At 34.3% G+C, this 19124-nt stretch overlaps 1 protein-coding gene across 3 annotated transcripts in view; it reads right to left on the minus strand.

The window, feature by feature from the left end:
• Window positions 1-2464: 2464 nt before the first annotated feature.
• The window catches only part of LOC127964309 (transient receptor potential cation channel subfamily M member 2), a 35915-nt gene continuing 19255 nt past the window's right edge, over window positions 2465-19124 (minus strand). For 2 of the 3 annotated variants that reach the window (XM_052564441.1, XM_052564442.1), the window contains 17 exons: window positions 16090-16315; window positions 15529-15647; window positions 14345-14483; window positions 13977-14148; window positions 12962-13142; window positions 12106-12287; window positions 11192-11324; window positions 10044-10131; window positions 9850-9937; window positions 9463-9611; window positions 9322-9374; window positions 8326-8355; window positions 8146-8232; window positions 7856-7934; window positions 6326-6427; window positions 5902-6018; window positions 2465-4126 (listed from right to left, as the gene is read on the minus strand). In XM_052564441.1, coding sequence (XP_052420401.1) covers window positions 4001-4126; window positions 5902-6018; window positions 6326-6427; window positions 7856-7934; window positions 8146-8232; window positions 8326-8355; window positions 9322-9374; window positions 9463-9611; window positions 9850-9937; window positions 10044-10131; window positions 11192-11324; window positions 12106-12287; window positions 12962-13142; window positions 13977-14148; window positions 14345-14483; window positions 15529-15647; window positions 16090-16315 — 2071 coding nt within the window. In that variant the 3' untranslated portion in view covers window positions 2465-4000. The remainder of the gene's footprint in view (window positions 4127-5901; window positions 6019-6325; window positions 6428-7855; window positions 7935-8145; window positions 8233-8325; window positions 8356-9321; window positions 9375-9462; window positions 9612-9849; window positions 9938-10043; window positions 10132-11191; window positions 11325-12105; window positions 12288-12961; window positions 13143-13976; window positions 14149-14344; window positions 14484-15528; window positions 15648-16089; window positions 16316-19124) is intronic. The other variant, XM_052564443.1, reaches the window with a different exon arrangement.

The following is a 19124-nucleotide window of genomic DNA, read 5'->3' on the forward strand; positions in this document are numbered from 1 at the left end:
TGAATGTCAAGAATTCAGAACTGTATATATTTATAATGCTTACAGTACACTACATAGAAATAATATACAATTAAATTATACTTATTTTAAATGTATTGTGCAGACTAAAAATATAATAAGCTTTTAATAATATTTCAGTGCGCAAAACCATGATAATATGAAACTCTTCAAAACTGAGCTCACAAAGTGATTTTAAGCATTCATAGTCAAATCCATGTTGAAGTGTTCAATGGATTTTTGTTGCAGTGTGTCTTTCCAGTAAAACAAACCAAAAAAAAAGATGCAAAAACAAAGTCCTTGACACGATGAACCAGAGTTGGGCTTTTTGCTCCACGACTGTTTATTTACAGCACAGCAGACAAATGTGAACCACACAACAAACAAGGTATTGTAAGTACATGGCCATGTACTTACACTCTGAATTTAAGTTGGAATTTAACTGACACAATGATCTGAAATGTTTGCTTTTCTGCAGATCAAGAAAAAAATAACTATAAAATTAGATATTAAAAATTAGAGTTGCTGTTTTTGTCATTCTTCTGAAGAAGTCTTCATTCATTTATTTTGGCAATGCTCCTATACACTAAAAAATTTTGGTCAGACTTTTTGGCATTTATTCAGTGTTATTTTGTAAGTGACTTCTGTTTTTGTTTTCATTTGGATTGTTTGACCATTCAAAAGAGAATGCAGGAAAATATTACATAAATAAATTATGTTTCCTGTTAGCTAAATTTCACATTTATAAACAAAAGTTTACTGGCTATAAACCTCTTTTTTCTTTATTCAAATTGGACTTAGACAAGTATGTGGAAACTATACCACATCCCGACTTAAGAGCGGGTTCGCGAATCATTTGAGTCAGATCGCGACTTCAGAGCAGGATTCGCGAAACATTTGAGTCATATCGTGACTTCAGAGCGGGTTCGCGAATCATTTGCGTCATTTGAGTCAGATCGCGACTTCAGAGCGGGTTCGCGAATCATTTGAGTCAGATCGGGACTTCAGAGCGGGTTCGTGAATCTTTTGAGTCATCTGAATCATTTGGATCATTTGAGTCAGATCGCTACTTCAGAGCGGGTTCGCGAATCATTTGAGTCAGATCGGGACTTCAGAGCGGGTTCGCGAATCATTTGAGTCAGATGGCGACTTCAGAGCGGGTTCGCGAATCATTTGCGTCATTTGAGTCAGATCGCGACTTCAGAGCGGGTTCGCGAATCATTTGAGTCAGATCGCGACTTCAGAGCGGGTTCGCGAATCATTTGAGTCAGATCGCGACTTCAGAGCGGGTTCGTGAATCATTTGAGTCATCTGAATCATTTGCGACATTTGAGTCAGATCGCTACTTCAGAGCGGGTTCACGAATCATTTGAGTCAGATCGCTACTTCAGAGCGGGTTCACGAATCATTTGAGTCAGATCGCGACTTCAGAGCGGGTTCGCGAATCATTTGAGTCAGATCGCGACTTCAGAGCGGGTTCGCGAATCATTTGAGTCAGATCGCGACTTCAGAGTTGGTTCGCGAATCATTTGAGTCGGATCGCGATTCAAGAGCGGGTTCGCGAATCATTCGAGTCATTTGATTCAGATCGCGACTTCAGAGCGGGTTCGCGAATCATTTGAGTCAGATCGCGACTTAAGAGCGGGTTCATAAATCATTTGAGTCATACAGTGTACTGCATACGTGTTTATTTAAAAGCATAATAATTGGAACTGTGTGTGTTTTCTGTTTATAATTTCATAGGATTTCGACATCATGTGTTTACTCGAAGTGAAAGCAGTGTGTGGCTCTTTCACAGCTGAAGGGCATGGAACCGTTTGTAAATAAAGAACATACAGCACATGCATTGTGGAAAAATGTAAGATAAAATAAAATAAGAGAAGAGAAGGTGGCTTATGTCTGCTATCAAGTTCAATCACAATGACTCACTTATTAATAGTTACTTGCTGCCACATACTGGCGGTTTTAATTCACTTTTAAAGCATCTTTTATTATTTAAATAATTTCATTACAGTAGTTAGCGTTTTATGTTTAATATATCTAATTATTATTTATGCATGTGTAACTGCAGGTCATGTTCTGCATTAAACTGTGTATAAATGCATCTAAATTCCTCATCAGAAGCTGCATGTGTTTCCTCTGCATTGCAAAAATTAATTTTATTGATACGGATTCCATTTGCTTGGTAACAACTCAAATTCCTTACTATTCTAATTCACTGATTAAATATAAGAATGTGGCTCAAAAGACAATGCACACTATTAGAAAAATGGCTTAATAAAGGTAAAAATCTATTTAAACTTCTTGGAAAAGATGAAATTCTGTAAGTGTGAATTGACCGTGACAGAGAATATGAAGAATATCAAAAAACAAAAACAAAAAACATTGTAATGTAAATTCACACAATTTTTATACTGCATACACCATTATGCACATTGTTATATTCATCACTGATCAAAGAGACTAGTTTGCTTTCAGTATCTTTTTATTCAGTTCTCATAACAATGCAGATATTTATTTTAAACCTGACTCGCACTAACTTAAAACTGTCTGAGGACAGTTCATTGTTCACATGTCTGCATTTGCTATGATATTAAAGGCATTGCATAATTGCTTTTAAAATGCAGCTTAATGTTCAATGTGGAATAATATAATCAAATGTATCTGCCTGCTGACATCCCATAATTCAATGCCACCTAATCTGCCATCTGGCCATTAAATCCTGTCAGCACTGTACATGAATCAAAGGCATGTGCATTACTGCTACATGAAGTGTTGAAATATGTACATAATAAGCATTTATGCACCTTTGGTTCATTTCTTTTGTATAACCTACTCTTTTCAGAAATGAATAAATAAGGCTCAATTGAAATGTATGTTTTAAATATTTAAATATTTACCGTGCATATAATCATTTATTTATTTATTTGGTTAATAGCCATGTAATATGTGGGATAATATACAGCCATTTGGTCACCATTGCAAAATAAATGTCCTTTTTCGCCCTACAACTAGCTACCACTACATTTATTTCTTGCATATAGAACAGTAGATTTGTCTGTGCACAACTAAAAACTTGATTTTTGGTATCTGCATTTTAAATTAAAATGTTCAACAACCATATTAAAATTCATATTGACCCAGATGCCGAAACATCTGTGCAAAATAGCTTATAAATACAATAATGCATTATAAAACATATTCAAAGCACCATATGTGTGAAGCTAACTGTATGGCTTATGGATTATACAGAAATCTGCATGAAAGTGAGCGACATACCTGGCAACGTTAACAGCATACAACAAAACTGTGATCCAAAAACTAGTTTGAACACAATTTTGTTTGCTGCTGTTTGTCATGCAAGCCCATTTCTGCCACAGGATAAAAAAGAAATCGCAATTCAGACTTTTTTTTTGAATTGTGAGAAAAAATAATGATGCAAAATCAAGAAACAAAGTCAGACTTGTGAGATATCCGTAAACTGAAAGTCAGAATTGTTGTATCAAGAAAAAAAAGTCAGAATTCCAAGGTCTAACCTGAGAATTGAGAGGCAGAAACTCAGAAGTGACCTTTCACAGGGAGAGTGATTGACAGGCGATCTGACCAATCATAACGCTTAATGAACCAATTTGTCCGACAAACAGATCAGACAGGAGAGTAGATTAACACCGGTGGACTTACGTCTTTCTGTGGTTGAAATAAAATAGGTTCTGATGTTCAATCATGTTTTTTTCATGCTTTAATTAAATAAGGATATATGATCTGATTTTTAATTTTTTTTTTCAGAACTATGAGTTAAATCTCACAATTCTGAGCTTATATCTTACAATTCTGACATTAGAAAAAAAAGCCAACTTCTGAGATAAAAAGTCGCAAGTATCTTTTTTTAATTTTTTGTCCTGTGGCAGAAACAATCTTCCACAGTTTGTGGCACAGAAATGCCACACCTTTAAAGACACAGGAGTGTGGAGTGTGTTTATGTGTGTGTGTGTTTTCCTGAGGGTCAAAAGTGTGTGTTATGACACTGTGCTATCTGACGCAGAGCCTCTCGTTGGTACGGACACACACACGCAGCGCTGTTCACTTCCCGCCACTGGAGCGGCTGATGTGACGACGGCGAGCTCTCGACCTGCAGAAAAAACAAAGACAGCTTGAACAACTCTCTAAGAGCTGAAATACTGCTGCTTAATTCACTAAATAAAAACCACTTATGGAGCGCTGAGAATATGACTGCACAGAGCTATAAAACTGAATGTGCTTATGATGTTTTATGTCTATCGAGACGGCATCCATCTGGGACACGCATCTTGTAGACAGTTTTCAGAAGAGTGTTATGAGCACAGCATTAGTGGAGCACTACAGTTTTTACATCAGGTAATCCGATAAGACAAAGCATCTGTTACAATAAACTTATTTTATACACACGTATATATATATATGTTAACTAATAATACAAAAACTATTTTTAATTTTAACAAAATGTTTTCAAAATGACAAAACAAAACATTATATTTAAACCTGGACCACAAAACCAGTGTTAACTGAGACTGATACATCATCTGAAAGCTGAATAAATAAGCTTTCATTGATGTATTGTTTGTTAGGATAGAGATACGACTGTAAATCTGGAATCTGAAAAAAATTCAAATATTGAGAAAATCAACTTTAAATCAACTTTTTCTCCAAATGAATTCTTAGCAATGCATATTATTAATCAAAAATTTGTTTTTTATATATTTATTATAGGAAATTTACTAAATATCTTCATGGAACATGATCCTTACTTAACATCCTAATGATTTTTGGCATAAAATACAAATTAATAATTTTGACCCATACAATGTTATTTTTGGCTATTGCAAAAAATATACCCCAGAGACTTAAGACTGCTTTTGTGCTCCAGGGTCACTTTTCAATTGGAAAATCCCACAACTCATACAAAGCATATATATTATACAAATATTAAATATGCAGATGCACTGTAGCAGATTTGTGAGATTTCCCAATTGAAAAGTTGCAGGGCACCACTTACAGTATAATTTTTAATTTTGTGTATCTATATGTACACACAATTAAAAGAGCCCTGCAACTTTTGAAATGCCAATTCATAGCATCTGTACTATATATATATATATCCCAATTCATAGCATCTGTACTATATATATATATATCCCAATTCATAGCATCTGTACTATATATATATATATCCCAATTCATAGCATCTGTACTATATATATATATATATATATATATATATATATATATATATATATATATATATATATATATATATATATATATATATATAGTACAGATGCTATGAATTGGGATTTCAAAAGTTGCAGGGCTCTTTTAATTGTGTGTACATATAGATACACAAAATTAAAAATTATACTGAAAGTGGTGCCCTGCAACTTTTCAATTGGGAAATCTCACAATTAATCTGTTACATTACCTTATTTTATACACATATATAAACTTTTCATACACCAGCTCACTAGCATTTTTACAGAATATTTATTATATATATATATATATATATATATATATATATAAAACACTTAAACAGATGCTTAGGATAGTTTTCCTTGCATATCTGTGGAAACAGCACAGGTCAACATGAAAAGCGAGATGAGTCAGTCTCCGTTGAGAAGGAAACGCATGTTGTTAGCAGATGCATGAGTCAAAACAGCAGATGGTTTGTACATGTTTGACTTGCAGCAGGGTCTGATTTATATCATATCATGGATTTTACTTGCCATTGCCTTATATTTGGCACTTCAGCAGCATTTTTAGTTCATTTGTAAACCACAAAACACTTTGTATTCATTTTGGCCAATAATCCTACATTTAAATCGTACAGAAATCGCTGCAATATGAGAGGAAGTGATATTTTGTACTCACAATGCGGTTCAGATCTGCCATGAGCGTAGTGTGTTTGTCACAGTGAAGTGTGACGATGGTGGTCTCTATCCAGGCATTATCAGTGTTCCTGCTGTCATCTACATAACCCTTATACACCTGCATCACAGAGAAAACACACATGCTGTGTAACCGCTTGTGTTACAGCAGTTGCACCAGGTGATTATGTGTGAACAAATAATACAGAAAAATATAAGCAAAATATTCATACAGTTCATGCAAGGTATAATAAATACATTTATTTATTGCATGCTGTATTTTTTCCATGCAACTGGAAAATATCTGCAAAATGAAAGCCAAGTAGCCAATATTAATATATGAAAAGTATTGCAGTTCAAATCTATGATCTTAATGTCTGTATCAATGTCTTTTAATCAGTGAAGTCTTGTGGATTTATCATTCTCACGTCTTCTCCAGCCTCTAGTTTAGACTTGGTCTTGTCATGTAACTTTTTGCCCAGAATCCTCTCCAGAGTCTGTGCTAGAGGCTCATCGGGTTTAGCTGAGCACTGCAAAAAAATAAAAATAAAATAGTTTAGCAAAAATGTTGCATTGACTCAATATATGCTTAGCATATCTCTAAAGCCAGTTTGTGTTGTGTTTGAGTATAACTAGTTAATTTTCAGTAATTATGATGATTTTCATGACTAAAAGTCAAAATTAGGTGTGCACCGATATATCGGTCGCCCGATATTTATCGGCCAATTTTTATTTAATTTTAAAGCCATCACCATATCGGAAATAGCATGAAAAGGTCGATACTGATGGTTCATTAATTAAATGCATGGAGACAACGAGTTGCATGTTTGTTGCATAATCCAATGTTTTTATCTGGGCAAAATAATTAAATACTTGCCAAAACAAAACAAAATGTGTACAAAATATAATTTGTCAGAGAGTATGGCCATATGCAAACTTGGCGCTGATGCATCCAACGAGTGAAACATCCGCGCTTAGCTGTGAACACATCATAAGTAAATAGCAATGCACTGGCGTTAGCGTTTATTCGAGGATATGTCACAAACAACCAAGCATTACATACACATTTAAGTGAAAATGAATGGTAAAGTAGGTAATAGCAGCTTTTTGTTTGAAACCAATGTAGAACACGGATTCACATCAGGCACCTGCAGCATTAGGTGACTGGATAGAACAGAATAAAGCTATATAGGCTACATAAAAAGGAATATATAGGCCTATGCATGAAAATATATTTTACTTAGTTCATTCACAGATAAACAAAATGAAAATAAAAAAATTGTGCTGAGTTTCTGATAGTTGTAATGCACTCAGAAGTGAACGAAGATGGCAGAAAGCAGTTCTCTTTATTTTACAAAAGCTTTACAGTTTTGAATGATGTTTTGCTTCTATCTGTATTAAATCCAGCGTTGGTCTGACCATAAATTATGGATTTTTCCTCCAGGTTTTTCCTCTCCAAAATTAATGCAAATTTTTTTATCCATTCAGAAACATTTTTTAATATCTTGAAAAAAATTATGTAATGTTTTATTGCATTGGCAGTTTTTTTCTTTTGTTCAATACATTTGGTCTTTGGTGAATCTAGAAAAGATGATGCTGTCTTGGCTATGATGACTAAGAGAGATCATCCAAGTCTTTTTCTTTTTGAGTATATTAAACATTCTACTTTATTATTATTATTATTATTGGCAAAGAAAAAAATAATGTTATTAACCGGTATGTTTTCTACTCAAACTGGTTTCACAGAGGAACGCAGTAACAAAAACGTTCAAATACCGATTCTTCTCCACCAAACTTTTTTTTTTTTTTTAAAGCCCTGCTTTATGTGACCAATATTGGTATCAGTATCATCCAATAGTTTTGTTAAAATCGATATTCTCTAAAACATTAAGTAAATTATAATTTTTTTGTTCTGTAGTGTGTGTGTGTGTATGTATGTAGGTTTTCTGCGTTCTCACCCCCGGAAGAGCCCAGTGTTTCTCTGCTTCCTCCCAAACGGCGAGAAACTCCAGCACCTTGTGTTCAGCATCACGCCACCTTTAAAAATAGACAGACAGCTCTCTGACTCCTCTTACACTTACAGCGGGATGAACCGAGGACACGGATGAACGCCATCTCTAATCTACTATAATCTCATACATGCTGTGGGACTGTTGTTTTTTGTGTGTTCGGTTGTAAACTTCAATCTGATATGAGATTAGAGTTTAATTCCAGTGGAGATTAGGACATGAAGGGGATTTTACTTCACCTGGTGAGGATTGGGTGGAGAATGTGATTCGGACCGAGGGATTTCAGAGCCCCTTTTCCCCGAATCCCAGTCCTTCCTCCTGGATTCCTGCCAAATCCATTAATGAGAATAAAGCTTAGCTCTCAAACAAATTAAATGCAAAATCCAGTAGGAGAATAAAGACGCAGATGTTTTGCATACCTGTGCTTGTCCAAGACTGAAGTGTCAGGGCTGTACAGAGAAAAATGTGTTTTTATTTACAAAACAAATGCAATTCAGTGAATGTATGTTTCCGTCATTTCCATTAAAGCTGACGATGTACATTATCTACATTAGGTGTAGGAACTAGATTTTTAAAAACTCTATTCAATTTACGAATAACTCAATCATAATATATCCTAGCTAAATTCTATTTATTCTATCTACACTACTACTGTGCATGAGTCTTCGGCTACTAGCATTTTCATTTTTCACTTTTATTTTTTCAATTAGTCTTCATTTTTATGTCACCCATTTTCATTTTAGTTTACGTTTTTAGTATTTTGTTGTGTTTTGTTTTTTTGTTTGATTTTTTTGTAGTTTTGTTATATATGGTTGCAGTTTTAGTTTCATGTCAAGTTAAACTTATTTAAATGTTGCATTGGCAACTAGCTGGAATAAAATTATTTTCATATTAACTTTAGTTAATTTCAGTATTTTTTTGTAGAAATGTTGCTTTTGCATCTAGATGAAAACAATGAATTGTAAATTTAATTAAAGTTTTTGTTTGTTTGTATTTAAATAAGCCTATATATGTCTCCTTATTTTTTATTTTAGTTTTAGGTATTTTAATCCATTAAGTTAAACTAAAACAATTATTTATATATATATATATATATATATATATATATATATATATATATATTTCTTTATATATAATTACATAATGTATAATTTATTCATTACATTTTTTGAACTATATTTTATCTCAGTTAAAATTTATTTTATTTCAAATACAGATTTTATTGTTTTAGATTTAGTAAACTATGATAACCCTGTTTTAAACACATTTACCATTAATACAGACACTGCATTCAACATTAGAACAGAGACTTCACTTTGAAGTATGCAGACAATATATTTAATAGTGCATAGCAATTGCACAAAACTATATCCCTGATCAGTTTGATGAGCTCTGTTTGTCAGAATGAAACTCACTCGCTGCTATCCTGGTGATTGTAAACCGGGGGATGATATTGAGTGAAGTTTACCTAAAAAAACATGAGTCACATAAGATAAGCAATCCAGAGTAATGTTGTTTAATTTGGTAAAATATGTTATATAATTGATATCAGGCACCTCCCAGGGCACCTTCTCCTCAGGCACGGGGAAGCGTTTGACAGTACTGCTGGGATACTGAAGCTGACGTGCAAACGTGTGAGGAGCTGTTTCTTCATCCGTCTCCTGTCCACTGGAATCACCATCATCTCTGTCACAGCTTTTACCTGCTGGACAGACAGAAGAGTTCATTCACAACAGCAGCAGACAGCGACTGCACTGAATTAAAGCACAGAACAGGCTGATAATAAATAATAGGCCATCTAAAATATTATAAAGTATATATATCTGTTACTTAAACAACAATTAATTAACACTTTAAAAAATTTAAGCTTGAAGCTTGGTCACATCAAGATCCAGAAGGATGCATACATCTTATAAGAGCTGATTTAAAAACACTCTGCTCACTCATTAGTGGCGGCTGCATTTTGGACTTGCATCCCTGAGATTTCAGCGCGTCCATGATCCATCGTAAAGCTTTGGTGGACTCCGAGACCTGCCAGAAGACAAGACGTTCACCATCTGACACGCTGCCTGAAAACATGAACAGACCACAAGCACTGATTGTGTGGTACTGGTGGGTGTTTGTGACAGAAAGACACCTGCTCTTCAAGCTTGGACAGTCGTTTTGCCATAGTGGCAGAAACCATCTCTGACTCTCGCTCCAGAAGTTCTGACATCACACCAACCCTGAGAGGAAACAGACACCATTCACCTTCATACCAGCTTAAGATGAGAAATTAATTGCAATGTCATTTGATTGCTTTATGATTGTGCAGTAATGAAATACAACTTTTATACACACACTCATATATATATATATGTGTGTGTGTGTGTGTGTGTGTATGCGTATGCATCATTTTATACAATATATATATAAACGTAAACAATAAATGGCGTTTATGTACTATATGCCAAAGTAACATTTATATTTCAGAAATTATAAATATTTTAAATCATCTTTTTATATTTTCAGTTTTCAAGTTTTTGTAATTGCGTTATGTGCAATAATGTTTGTTATTTTATTTATTTTTGTAAATATTTATATTTAGCTTTCATTTATTTTAATTTATATTACATTTAGAAAATAAATAATTTAAAAAATCTGAAGGCATAATCTGAACTTTGTAGCAAAAATGTCTGCCACAAATTTTTAGGGTTTTCCTTTTGCATTTCTTTTAATCTGAAATGTATATATTTTAAGAGTTAAAATGTAACCATTTTTAACTTATTTTATTTTTAAGTTATACAAGATTCAACTCATTGTTTTTAAAGTCATTTTAATTAAATTTACGTTTATTTTAAGTTGATGCAGATGGATATTATTATAATTTTTTTTACAGTGAAAATGTTCATACTAAATAAAATATAGAAATCTTGCATTGGCAACTAGCTGGAATAAAATAGTTTTCGTTTTAACTTTAGTTAATATTTTTTAAAATAGAAACCTTGCCATTGCATCTAGATGGAAAAACAATTAATTGTCATATTACTCAGTACCCATGTTGCATATTACAGTAATATTACTCAGAATGTTAATCAGGTAGGAACATCATGCCATGTAATTAATATTCATGAATGTAAGAATTTTAAGCTCCTCCCCTACATATTCAGAGCATTGCTATGCTCCTCCCATATTCTCGAGTAGATTGAAACATTTCCTCATCTGAATTCAGATGATAGTCTGCGCTCAAACACATGAGCTGCTCTGTTTGATGCTATATTTCGGTGTTGTTCATCTCTTAGTTACTTCTCTGCGGTGTCCTGGATACGATGCTCCACGCTCTGGCTCTCGTCCTGTCGTGTCGATGCCAGATAGTTGTCCTTCATGTAGGCCTCCCATGACAACAGCTCCTCTTCCTCAGTCTGCTCCAGTTCCTGTCCTGTGAAGAATCACACACTTACACACTTAAACCAGGGAACGAGACACTCGACAGTTGTTTTAAACTAATGAAAGCATAAAAATGAAAGTGCACTTTTAGCATAATCTAATTCTTTGGGCTTGATTTCCAGGAAATGCATGAATTGATGAAACACTGAATGCAATGTAAGTCATATAGAATAAAAACTTTCATAAATGTATTAAAATATGTATCATTTAAAACGTGCAATTCTGATTGGATTAGTCAAATTCAGAGTTGTTAAAACTCAGATTAACACACACCAATGCTATTTTAGTATTATTTATATACTGGTATTACATATTTTCAGTTTTCATTTGGATTATTGTTATTTTTAATTATATATATATATATTATATATAATATATATATATATATATATATATCATTTTTTAATTATAATAAGTTCCCTTTTAATTAATTAATATCCATTTGATCATTTTATTCCTTTATTTATTATTATTATTATTATTTTTTTACATATTTTCATGTAGCCTTAATTTATTATTCATATATATTTTAAATTCTAGAACATTTATTTCAATTTGTTGGGCGATCCACTATTTATGTTTTAGCATTAGTGTAATATGAACTATTTCAGATACTGTGAATATGCAGCAGGTTAATAGACAAAATGAATAGTTTTTGTTGTTTTTATGTTGATCAGACAGACATGTCTTAGGTCAGTTTAAAGTGGCCTAGACTTCATACTGTTGACTAACAGAGATCAGTAATCGATCGTGATGCGTGTTTTTTGTCTCACTGAAGGTTTTGTGTCTTTGAGGAGGGTAGCGCAGCAGCACTGATCTGATGAAGAGGATGAAGTGACTGAGGAGGATGAAGGGTGGAGGAAGAGCGGGTCGACTGTGGTACTCCTTGATCAGCTCGTAGCGCTGAAACTTCCAGATGGTGTCTGTGTTGTCTTGAACCTCCTGGAACGTGTAGCTGTGAGTGATGCACAATCAGAGAGAGTTTGATGCTCTGAAATTCACTGCAGTGTTTTAAAATGCAACTTCTATAGTGTTGAACAGGAAACGCTTCAGGAGTGACAAGATACAACCTTAGACTTATACAGATATATGGGCTCTGTTACAAAACCAAGTAAGCTGCATTTTAAGCCATAATACATTTACATTCAGTCATTTAGCAGACCCTTTTATCCAATTCGACGTGGTTTGTTTCATGCTGTTAGTCTCATGCTTCCCTCAACCTCTTGTCTTCATGCTTTTGGTTCCTCTTGTTTATTGTGTCATGTTCTGATTGGTTGTCTTAGTCATGTGTCTTGTTTCCCATTGGTTTGTTCTTGTCATGTGACCTGTATTGTTTGTCATAAGTAGTCATGTTTTTGCCACTGTGCCTTGTAGTGTATTAACGTATGTACCTGCAGTTGGTGAGTCAAGTCAAGTCAAGTCTTTCATACCTTGTCAAGTCTTTGTTTATTTTTTGGATTGCTCCTTGTAAATAAACTGCACTTGGGTTCATCTACGCTTGCCTTCAGTGGACTGCTCATAACAGATGCACAGACATTGTGCACGTACAGGAGACATTCATGCCAGCTCACTAGGTTTTGGAAACCCAGGTAAGTGTTTACGGTCACCCGTCTCTAATGGTTTACTCACTTGAAGATGGCGATGAGGAGGTTGAGCAGCAGGATGTTGGCGAACAGCAGATAGACACACAGCATGATGATGGTCAGCCATTCTGGGAAGGCCGGCATGTTATCCTCGTTCAGCTCGGGACATTTGGGCTTCAGAGGATCGGAGCCGTTCACACTACAGCTGCTCATATCAAACTGAGTGTCTGGATCACAAAATACAGAAACATTAGACTGCTCTTTATTTGGACTAAATCTAAGTATTTGTGAACGTTTCTAAACTGACTTGTAACTGATTTAGACTACTGACTTTAGTTGATTTGAATTATACAAAACTTGCTTCTATTTTTTGCATTTAACATGTATGCAAAATGTAACATTTTTAATTAAATGTCAGTAGTAAATGTTGACCACACTCTAACAGGGCCCTATGAAATCCATTATCTCTGTTTAAAATTTTCTGGATTCAGTTATATTTTTCGCCACTCCTTTTTAATAGCTAAATTAAAGTTTATTAATCAAAAAGCAAGTCTAATTTTTTTAAACCATGAAACTTCTACATTTTCACATCAATTTAATAAAAGTTTAACAAAAATGACAAGTTTATGAAATGTTTAATTTTTTTCTCCACATATTTTTAGTTACCAAATTCTGTGTTTAACATATCAAATTATTTGAACGCATAAAACAACTAATTTTTTTTTAATAGCACATTTTGTCAGTGATTTCAGCCACTAGAGGCCACTCACGCACTGAGTAAAATAAGACCCTTCTCAGCTGCTCCAGCAATGGACGTAATGCGGAAAACTATCAACATGGATTTTTTCCGATAACCGATTGTTCCAGCAATCAACTATCGGTACCGATTAATCGGCAAAACTGATACATTGGTCGAGCTATTTCACACATTATTGATAAAAATCAATTTCCCTAGATAAAAAATGAATGAGATTTACATATATATCAGAACCCTACTGTTGTGATCTCTTCCTTAAGCACCCATCGAGTGATTTCGACTGTAAAGTCAGTAAACTGCTCACTGTCTATATTAGTGGGGACGTTGCCGAATATGATGAGGTAGGGCTCATAGACAGCTCCACGCATGATCCAGTTCAGTCTGTCTTCATTGTGAATCAAAATGCCCTGCTTGGCCACCCCATACGCCACCACCCAGATACTGAGCAGAAACATGAAGAAGAACAAATCCATCATCTGCAACGAGAAGAGACAACATTCATAGGCTCATACAAATCTTTTTCAGAATGTTTCATATTACAATACACTCTTTTATTTCATAAACTCAATAATTATTTGATCCCTTTTGAGTCTCTTACCACTAAGGCTATGTAGAATTATTACATAACATGTTTGCACTAAATGAACGAGCATTATGAACGCACAAACCCACCATTCTCCTGACGATGATTATCTTTGGGCCCAGGGTTCGGCTGATAGTGAAGATGGCCATCAATCGGAGACTGAATATGATGAAGTCGATGCAGAGAACAACTCTACCCACGTAGAATACAGTACTGGAGGCCTGAAGTCTGTGCAACAAACACACAAAAACTGATTTCCTTTTCTTTGAATGCAGTTCTGAGTCATTGTGCAACCCAACAAGGAACAAAAACGTTAAATACGATATCTTTATACGGCCTACAAGAGATTCTATTAATGTTTAAACTTTGATATATTTCAGTGAAATGAACGAGCATATTTAAATATGTAAAATTTTACTGCATATTTAAATTGCATTTGTATAAAATGTTATTTCATATCTAATAAAAAAAAGGTCTACAGCTTACTTCAACTACTGACTAACAGTCACTGATGAGTATACAAAACTACATATTTTTGCACATATATTCAAATATAATTCAATATGCAATTTTATAATAAAAAACATTAATTGTTTGCATATGCAATAATAACAACAACTTAATGGCATATTTAATTTGCATTTTGCATTAAATTTTCTGTGGAAACATTTGAATTGTTTAAGCGAACAGATTCCTAACTTGTAATTCCATTAAATTTTAAATGCATGAAAATGTTGTAGTAAACATCTTGTTGCTATATATTGATTTTTATTACCCAAACAATATGCAAATATGTAACAGCTTCAACAATTTAATTGAATTTACAGCTGTTTATTTAACTAATTCCTCTTAAAAACAAATGTATGAATTATAAATTCTGATTAACTTGTGTAATTCATTAATCTGTTCTAGAGAAAGAAATTTTCAATAAATGAATAAATTCCTTATCTTAATAATAAAGTTTTAGTTCCAGGTACCTTAAATGAAAATTGTTATTTTCACAATTTTTACTGTAGTTTGAGTCTAATATTAAACATTTTGAATAAACTTGACTACACTGACTGTTTGGTTGCAATTATGGTTCCTCGATTTAAAAAAAACCCTAAGTGATTTCAGAGGAAAAACATAAATACATATATAATAGATTTACATTTTAGATCTAAGTACAAGAATAATGAGTCTAATCTCAATTTACTAAAAGCAAATATGAACTGTGCTGAATTAATATTAATCATGTCTGAACTGTATCGAGTGAAACAGAAATTGCATTTACCTGCAGACCAGACCAACAATGAACAGCAAGATTGACAGAACATCCAGAAAGTTCCACAGATCACTGATGTACATCTTCGCTTTCCTCCGGAAACCAGAGCCGTCAAAGTCATGATAGAGCTGTGGAGTAAACATTTTACAGTTTTAGTGGAGTTTAATTTATATAAAGAAAATGTAAGAAAATTAAATATATACAATAATAAATGCATATATATATATATATATATATATATATATATATATATATATATATATATATATATATATATATATATATATATATATATATACATATATATATATATATATATATATATATATATATAGTATAAATAATTCTAATTAATAAAATTAAAATACATAATTGACAAAAACATTTTAATAAAAATAAATATATACTAGCATATGAACAAAATATTAATAAAAAATGAAATTTTTTAATTAAAAATAAAAACTATGTTTGAAAATGTACATAAATGAAACTATACATTAAAATAAACATACTTATTACATAGGAGCATATATATATATATATATGGACTACATTGTGTGTGTGTCTCACCTGTCTAACCTCCTCACACACCAGTGAGGTGAGCCACACATACAGCAGAAGTTCCCTCCACGACGGAAAGGTCTGGAAATCGATCATGAGCACCACGGCAAACAGCCACAGAAAGCCAAAATACGAGGCGATGTTCCAGTAAAACTTGACTTGAGGCGACGTGAACAGACTCATGAGACGAGACGAACAGTTCAGAGGTTCCAGCTCAGACGTCTGCGAGGAGCCGCTGAGACGCAACAACAATCACACATTATTCAGACAGATTTGCATAAACACATGTAGTCTTCGACTGAAAGTATTCACACCCCTCCATTTTTTGCACGTTTTGTTGTTTCAACATCAGTCTACACTCCATACACCAAAACAACAACGCACAAATCAGGTTTGTTTGCAAATTTATTAGAAATAAAAACGCAAATGATTCCATTGCATAAGTATTCTTCATAAGTATTCATAAGTATTTCTGAGACACTTGAAATGTAGCTCAAATGTAGAGCTCAGAAACAGGCTTTTGTCAAGGCACAGAGTGGTTAAAGTACAGCTGATGGTCACTCTAGTTGAGCCCCATGATCATATGTGGAGATTGGAGAAACCTACAGAAGGACAAACATCATGCACTCCACCGATCTGGGCTTTATGCTGGTGTGGCCAGATGCATTCCTCTCCTCAGTGAAGACACATGAAAACACACCTGGAATTTGCAAGAAAAGCACCTAAAGGACCCTCAGACTGTGAGAAACAATATTCTCTGGTCTGATGAAGCTCAATTCCATGCATCGTGTTTGAAGGAGACAGGCTCTGCTCATCACCTGCAGAGCAGCATCCCAGAAGTAAAGTGTGCTGGTAGCTGTTTTTCAGCGGCAGGGACCGAGGGACTCGTCAGAGTAGAAGAAAAGCTCAATGCACCATATAGAGAGAGATAGCCTTAAAGAAAACCCAGTCCAGAGCAGTCATAACCTCAGACTGGGCAATGACCCCAAGCTTATAAACAACTCTGTGAAAGTCCTTGAGTGGCCGAACCAGAGCCTGAGCTTTAACCCAATCACATATTTCTGGAGAGACCTGAACATGTGCATCTGAGCCTGAGAGGTGAAGAGATGAAGAGAAGAATGGCAGATACCTGACAAATGCTGATGAGCAAAGTTTGTAGCGGCATGCCCAAAAAAACTTGAGGCTGTAAAGGTGTTCCAGCTAAGAACTGAGTTAAGGGTTTGAATACTTATGCAATGTACTTATTTAAAGGGTTAGTTCACCCAAAAATGAAAATTAGTCTGGTTTTACTCAACCCCGATGGCATTCTAGGTCTATATGACTTTCATCTTTCAGAGGAATCAGGTGGGTGTAGTATAAAAAAATGGTCTTTGATCTTTCAAGCTCTATCATTGCAGTCAGTGGGTGATGGATTGCTTCAGTCCAAAAGACGTGAAATATATATATATATATATATATATATATATATATATATATTAGGGGTGTAACGGTTCACAAAATTCACGGTTCGGTTCGATACGATTCACTGGTGTCACGGTTCGGTTCGGTACGGTTCGGTACGTTTTAGATACAGCAAAAAGAAAAATTGGCAGATAAATTTCCTTGATTTTTAAAAAATGTTTTATTTATTAAAACTAACAAAGTATGTTTTTTTTTTTTTTTTTTTTTTTTTTACATTGAACAATGATGGAGCTATTCTTTACCCATATTCTATGGTGTTTTCTTAGCAGCATATTGTATAAACAAAAACAGCTCCTTATAAAAAATAAAAAAAATGAAAATGTCATATTGTTGTAGTAGTTATGAACACATAGAAAGATGTAACCTTTTATATGGAACTCTATAACTCTTTATATTGAGTGTGTTTTTACTCAATTGGTTCTCTATAGGGCTTATGTTTTTTGGAACAAAGCAGGAATTACTCTCTGGCTAAAATGGGCTCGTGAAGGAATATTGTAACGGGGCTCAATTACATTAAGCATGTTCTTAAAACCTGCGTTTTCCACTACAGAGTAAGGTGCTCGCTCACTCAGTACGCGCTGAAGGCTCGTTGGAAAATGGCCAAAGGGTCTTTTACACAGGACGCGGTATGCGCTGCGCTGGACCCTGGGCTCAGTGTTACCCTTCAGATACAAAGCGATTTGCGCTGCACCATACCAAGAGCAAAGTAGGTGGAGTTTTCAAAACTGCCCTTGCATACGTTCTATTTATAACAGTTCTTCTATCTAATAACGTGCAGGCCTGTTAATTGTATCGTACTGCTCAGGAAATTCCGACACAGTATAGTACTAGTCCATTTTGATTTCCGTGTTTGTTTGGATGCCCCGATCGATTGGTAAAGTGCACCCAAACACGAGACCTGTTGGTTATTGGAGGATTTTCTATTTCTGGTCTTTTAAACGCATTGGCCATTTTTTAAACGAGCCTTCAGCGCGTACTGAGTGAGCAAGCGCCTGACTAAGCAGCATAACATAAACATATAAGTTGGTGCTTTTTTCTTCTTCGGGGGTGTCAGGGGCGTTGCCTGTTACGTCGTTTGGGTTATTGGGCTACCTTGTTGAATGCATATCATTATATTTCACAATTCTTTTTTCCAAATATAATTAATTAGTCCAATGAACCGTTCGGTACATAGTGCGTACCGCGTACCGAACCGAAAGCCTCGTACCGAACGGTTCAATACGAATACGCGTATCGTTACACCCCTAATATATATATATATATATATATACTGTATATTATTTTTTTGCAAAGTTGTCACAAATCTGTTTTGAGCTTTGTCTTTATGGTGTATGGCGTGTACATTGATGAGGGAAAAAAGGAATTTAAGCAGGTTAACATAAGGTTGCAACAAAATGTGGGGGAAAAATGAAGGGGTCTGAATACTTTCACAAGGAACTGTATAAAATTGGGATTTGCTATGTGGGGAGCTCTGTGGCTTCAGGCTTTTAAGGTGGGGCACATGCAAAGCCTGCAAAATCAAATAACGAACAATGAAAAATTATATTGTAATTATATTGTAGCAATTAACAGTTATATCCATT

This window comes from Carassius gibelio, chromosome B9 (genome assembly GCF_023724105.1).
Source record: "Carassius gibelio isolate Cgi1373 ecotype wild population from Czech Republic chromosome B9, carGib1.2-hapl.c, whole genome shotgun sequence".
Taxonomy (NCBI): Eukaryota; Metazoa; Chordata; class Actinopteri; order Cypriniformes; family Cyprinidae; genus Carassius; species Carassius gibelio.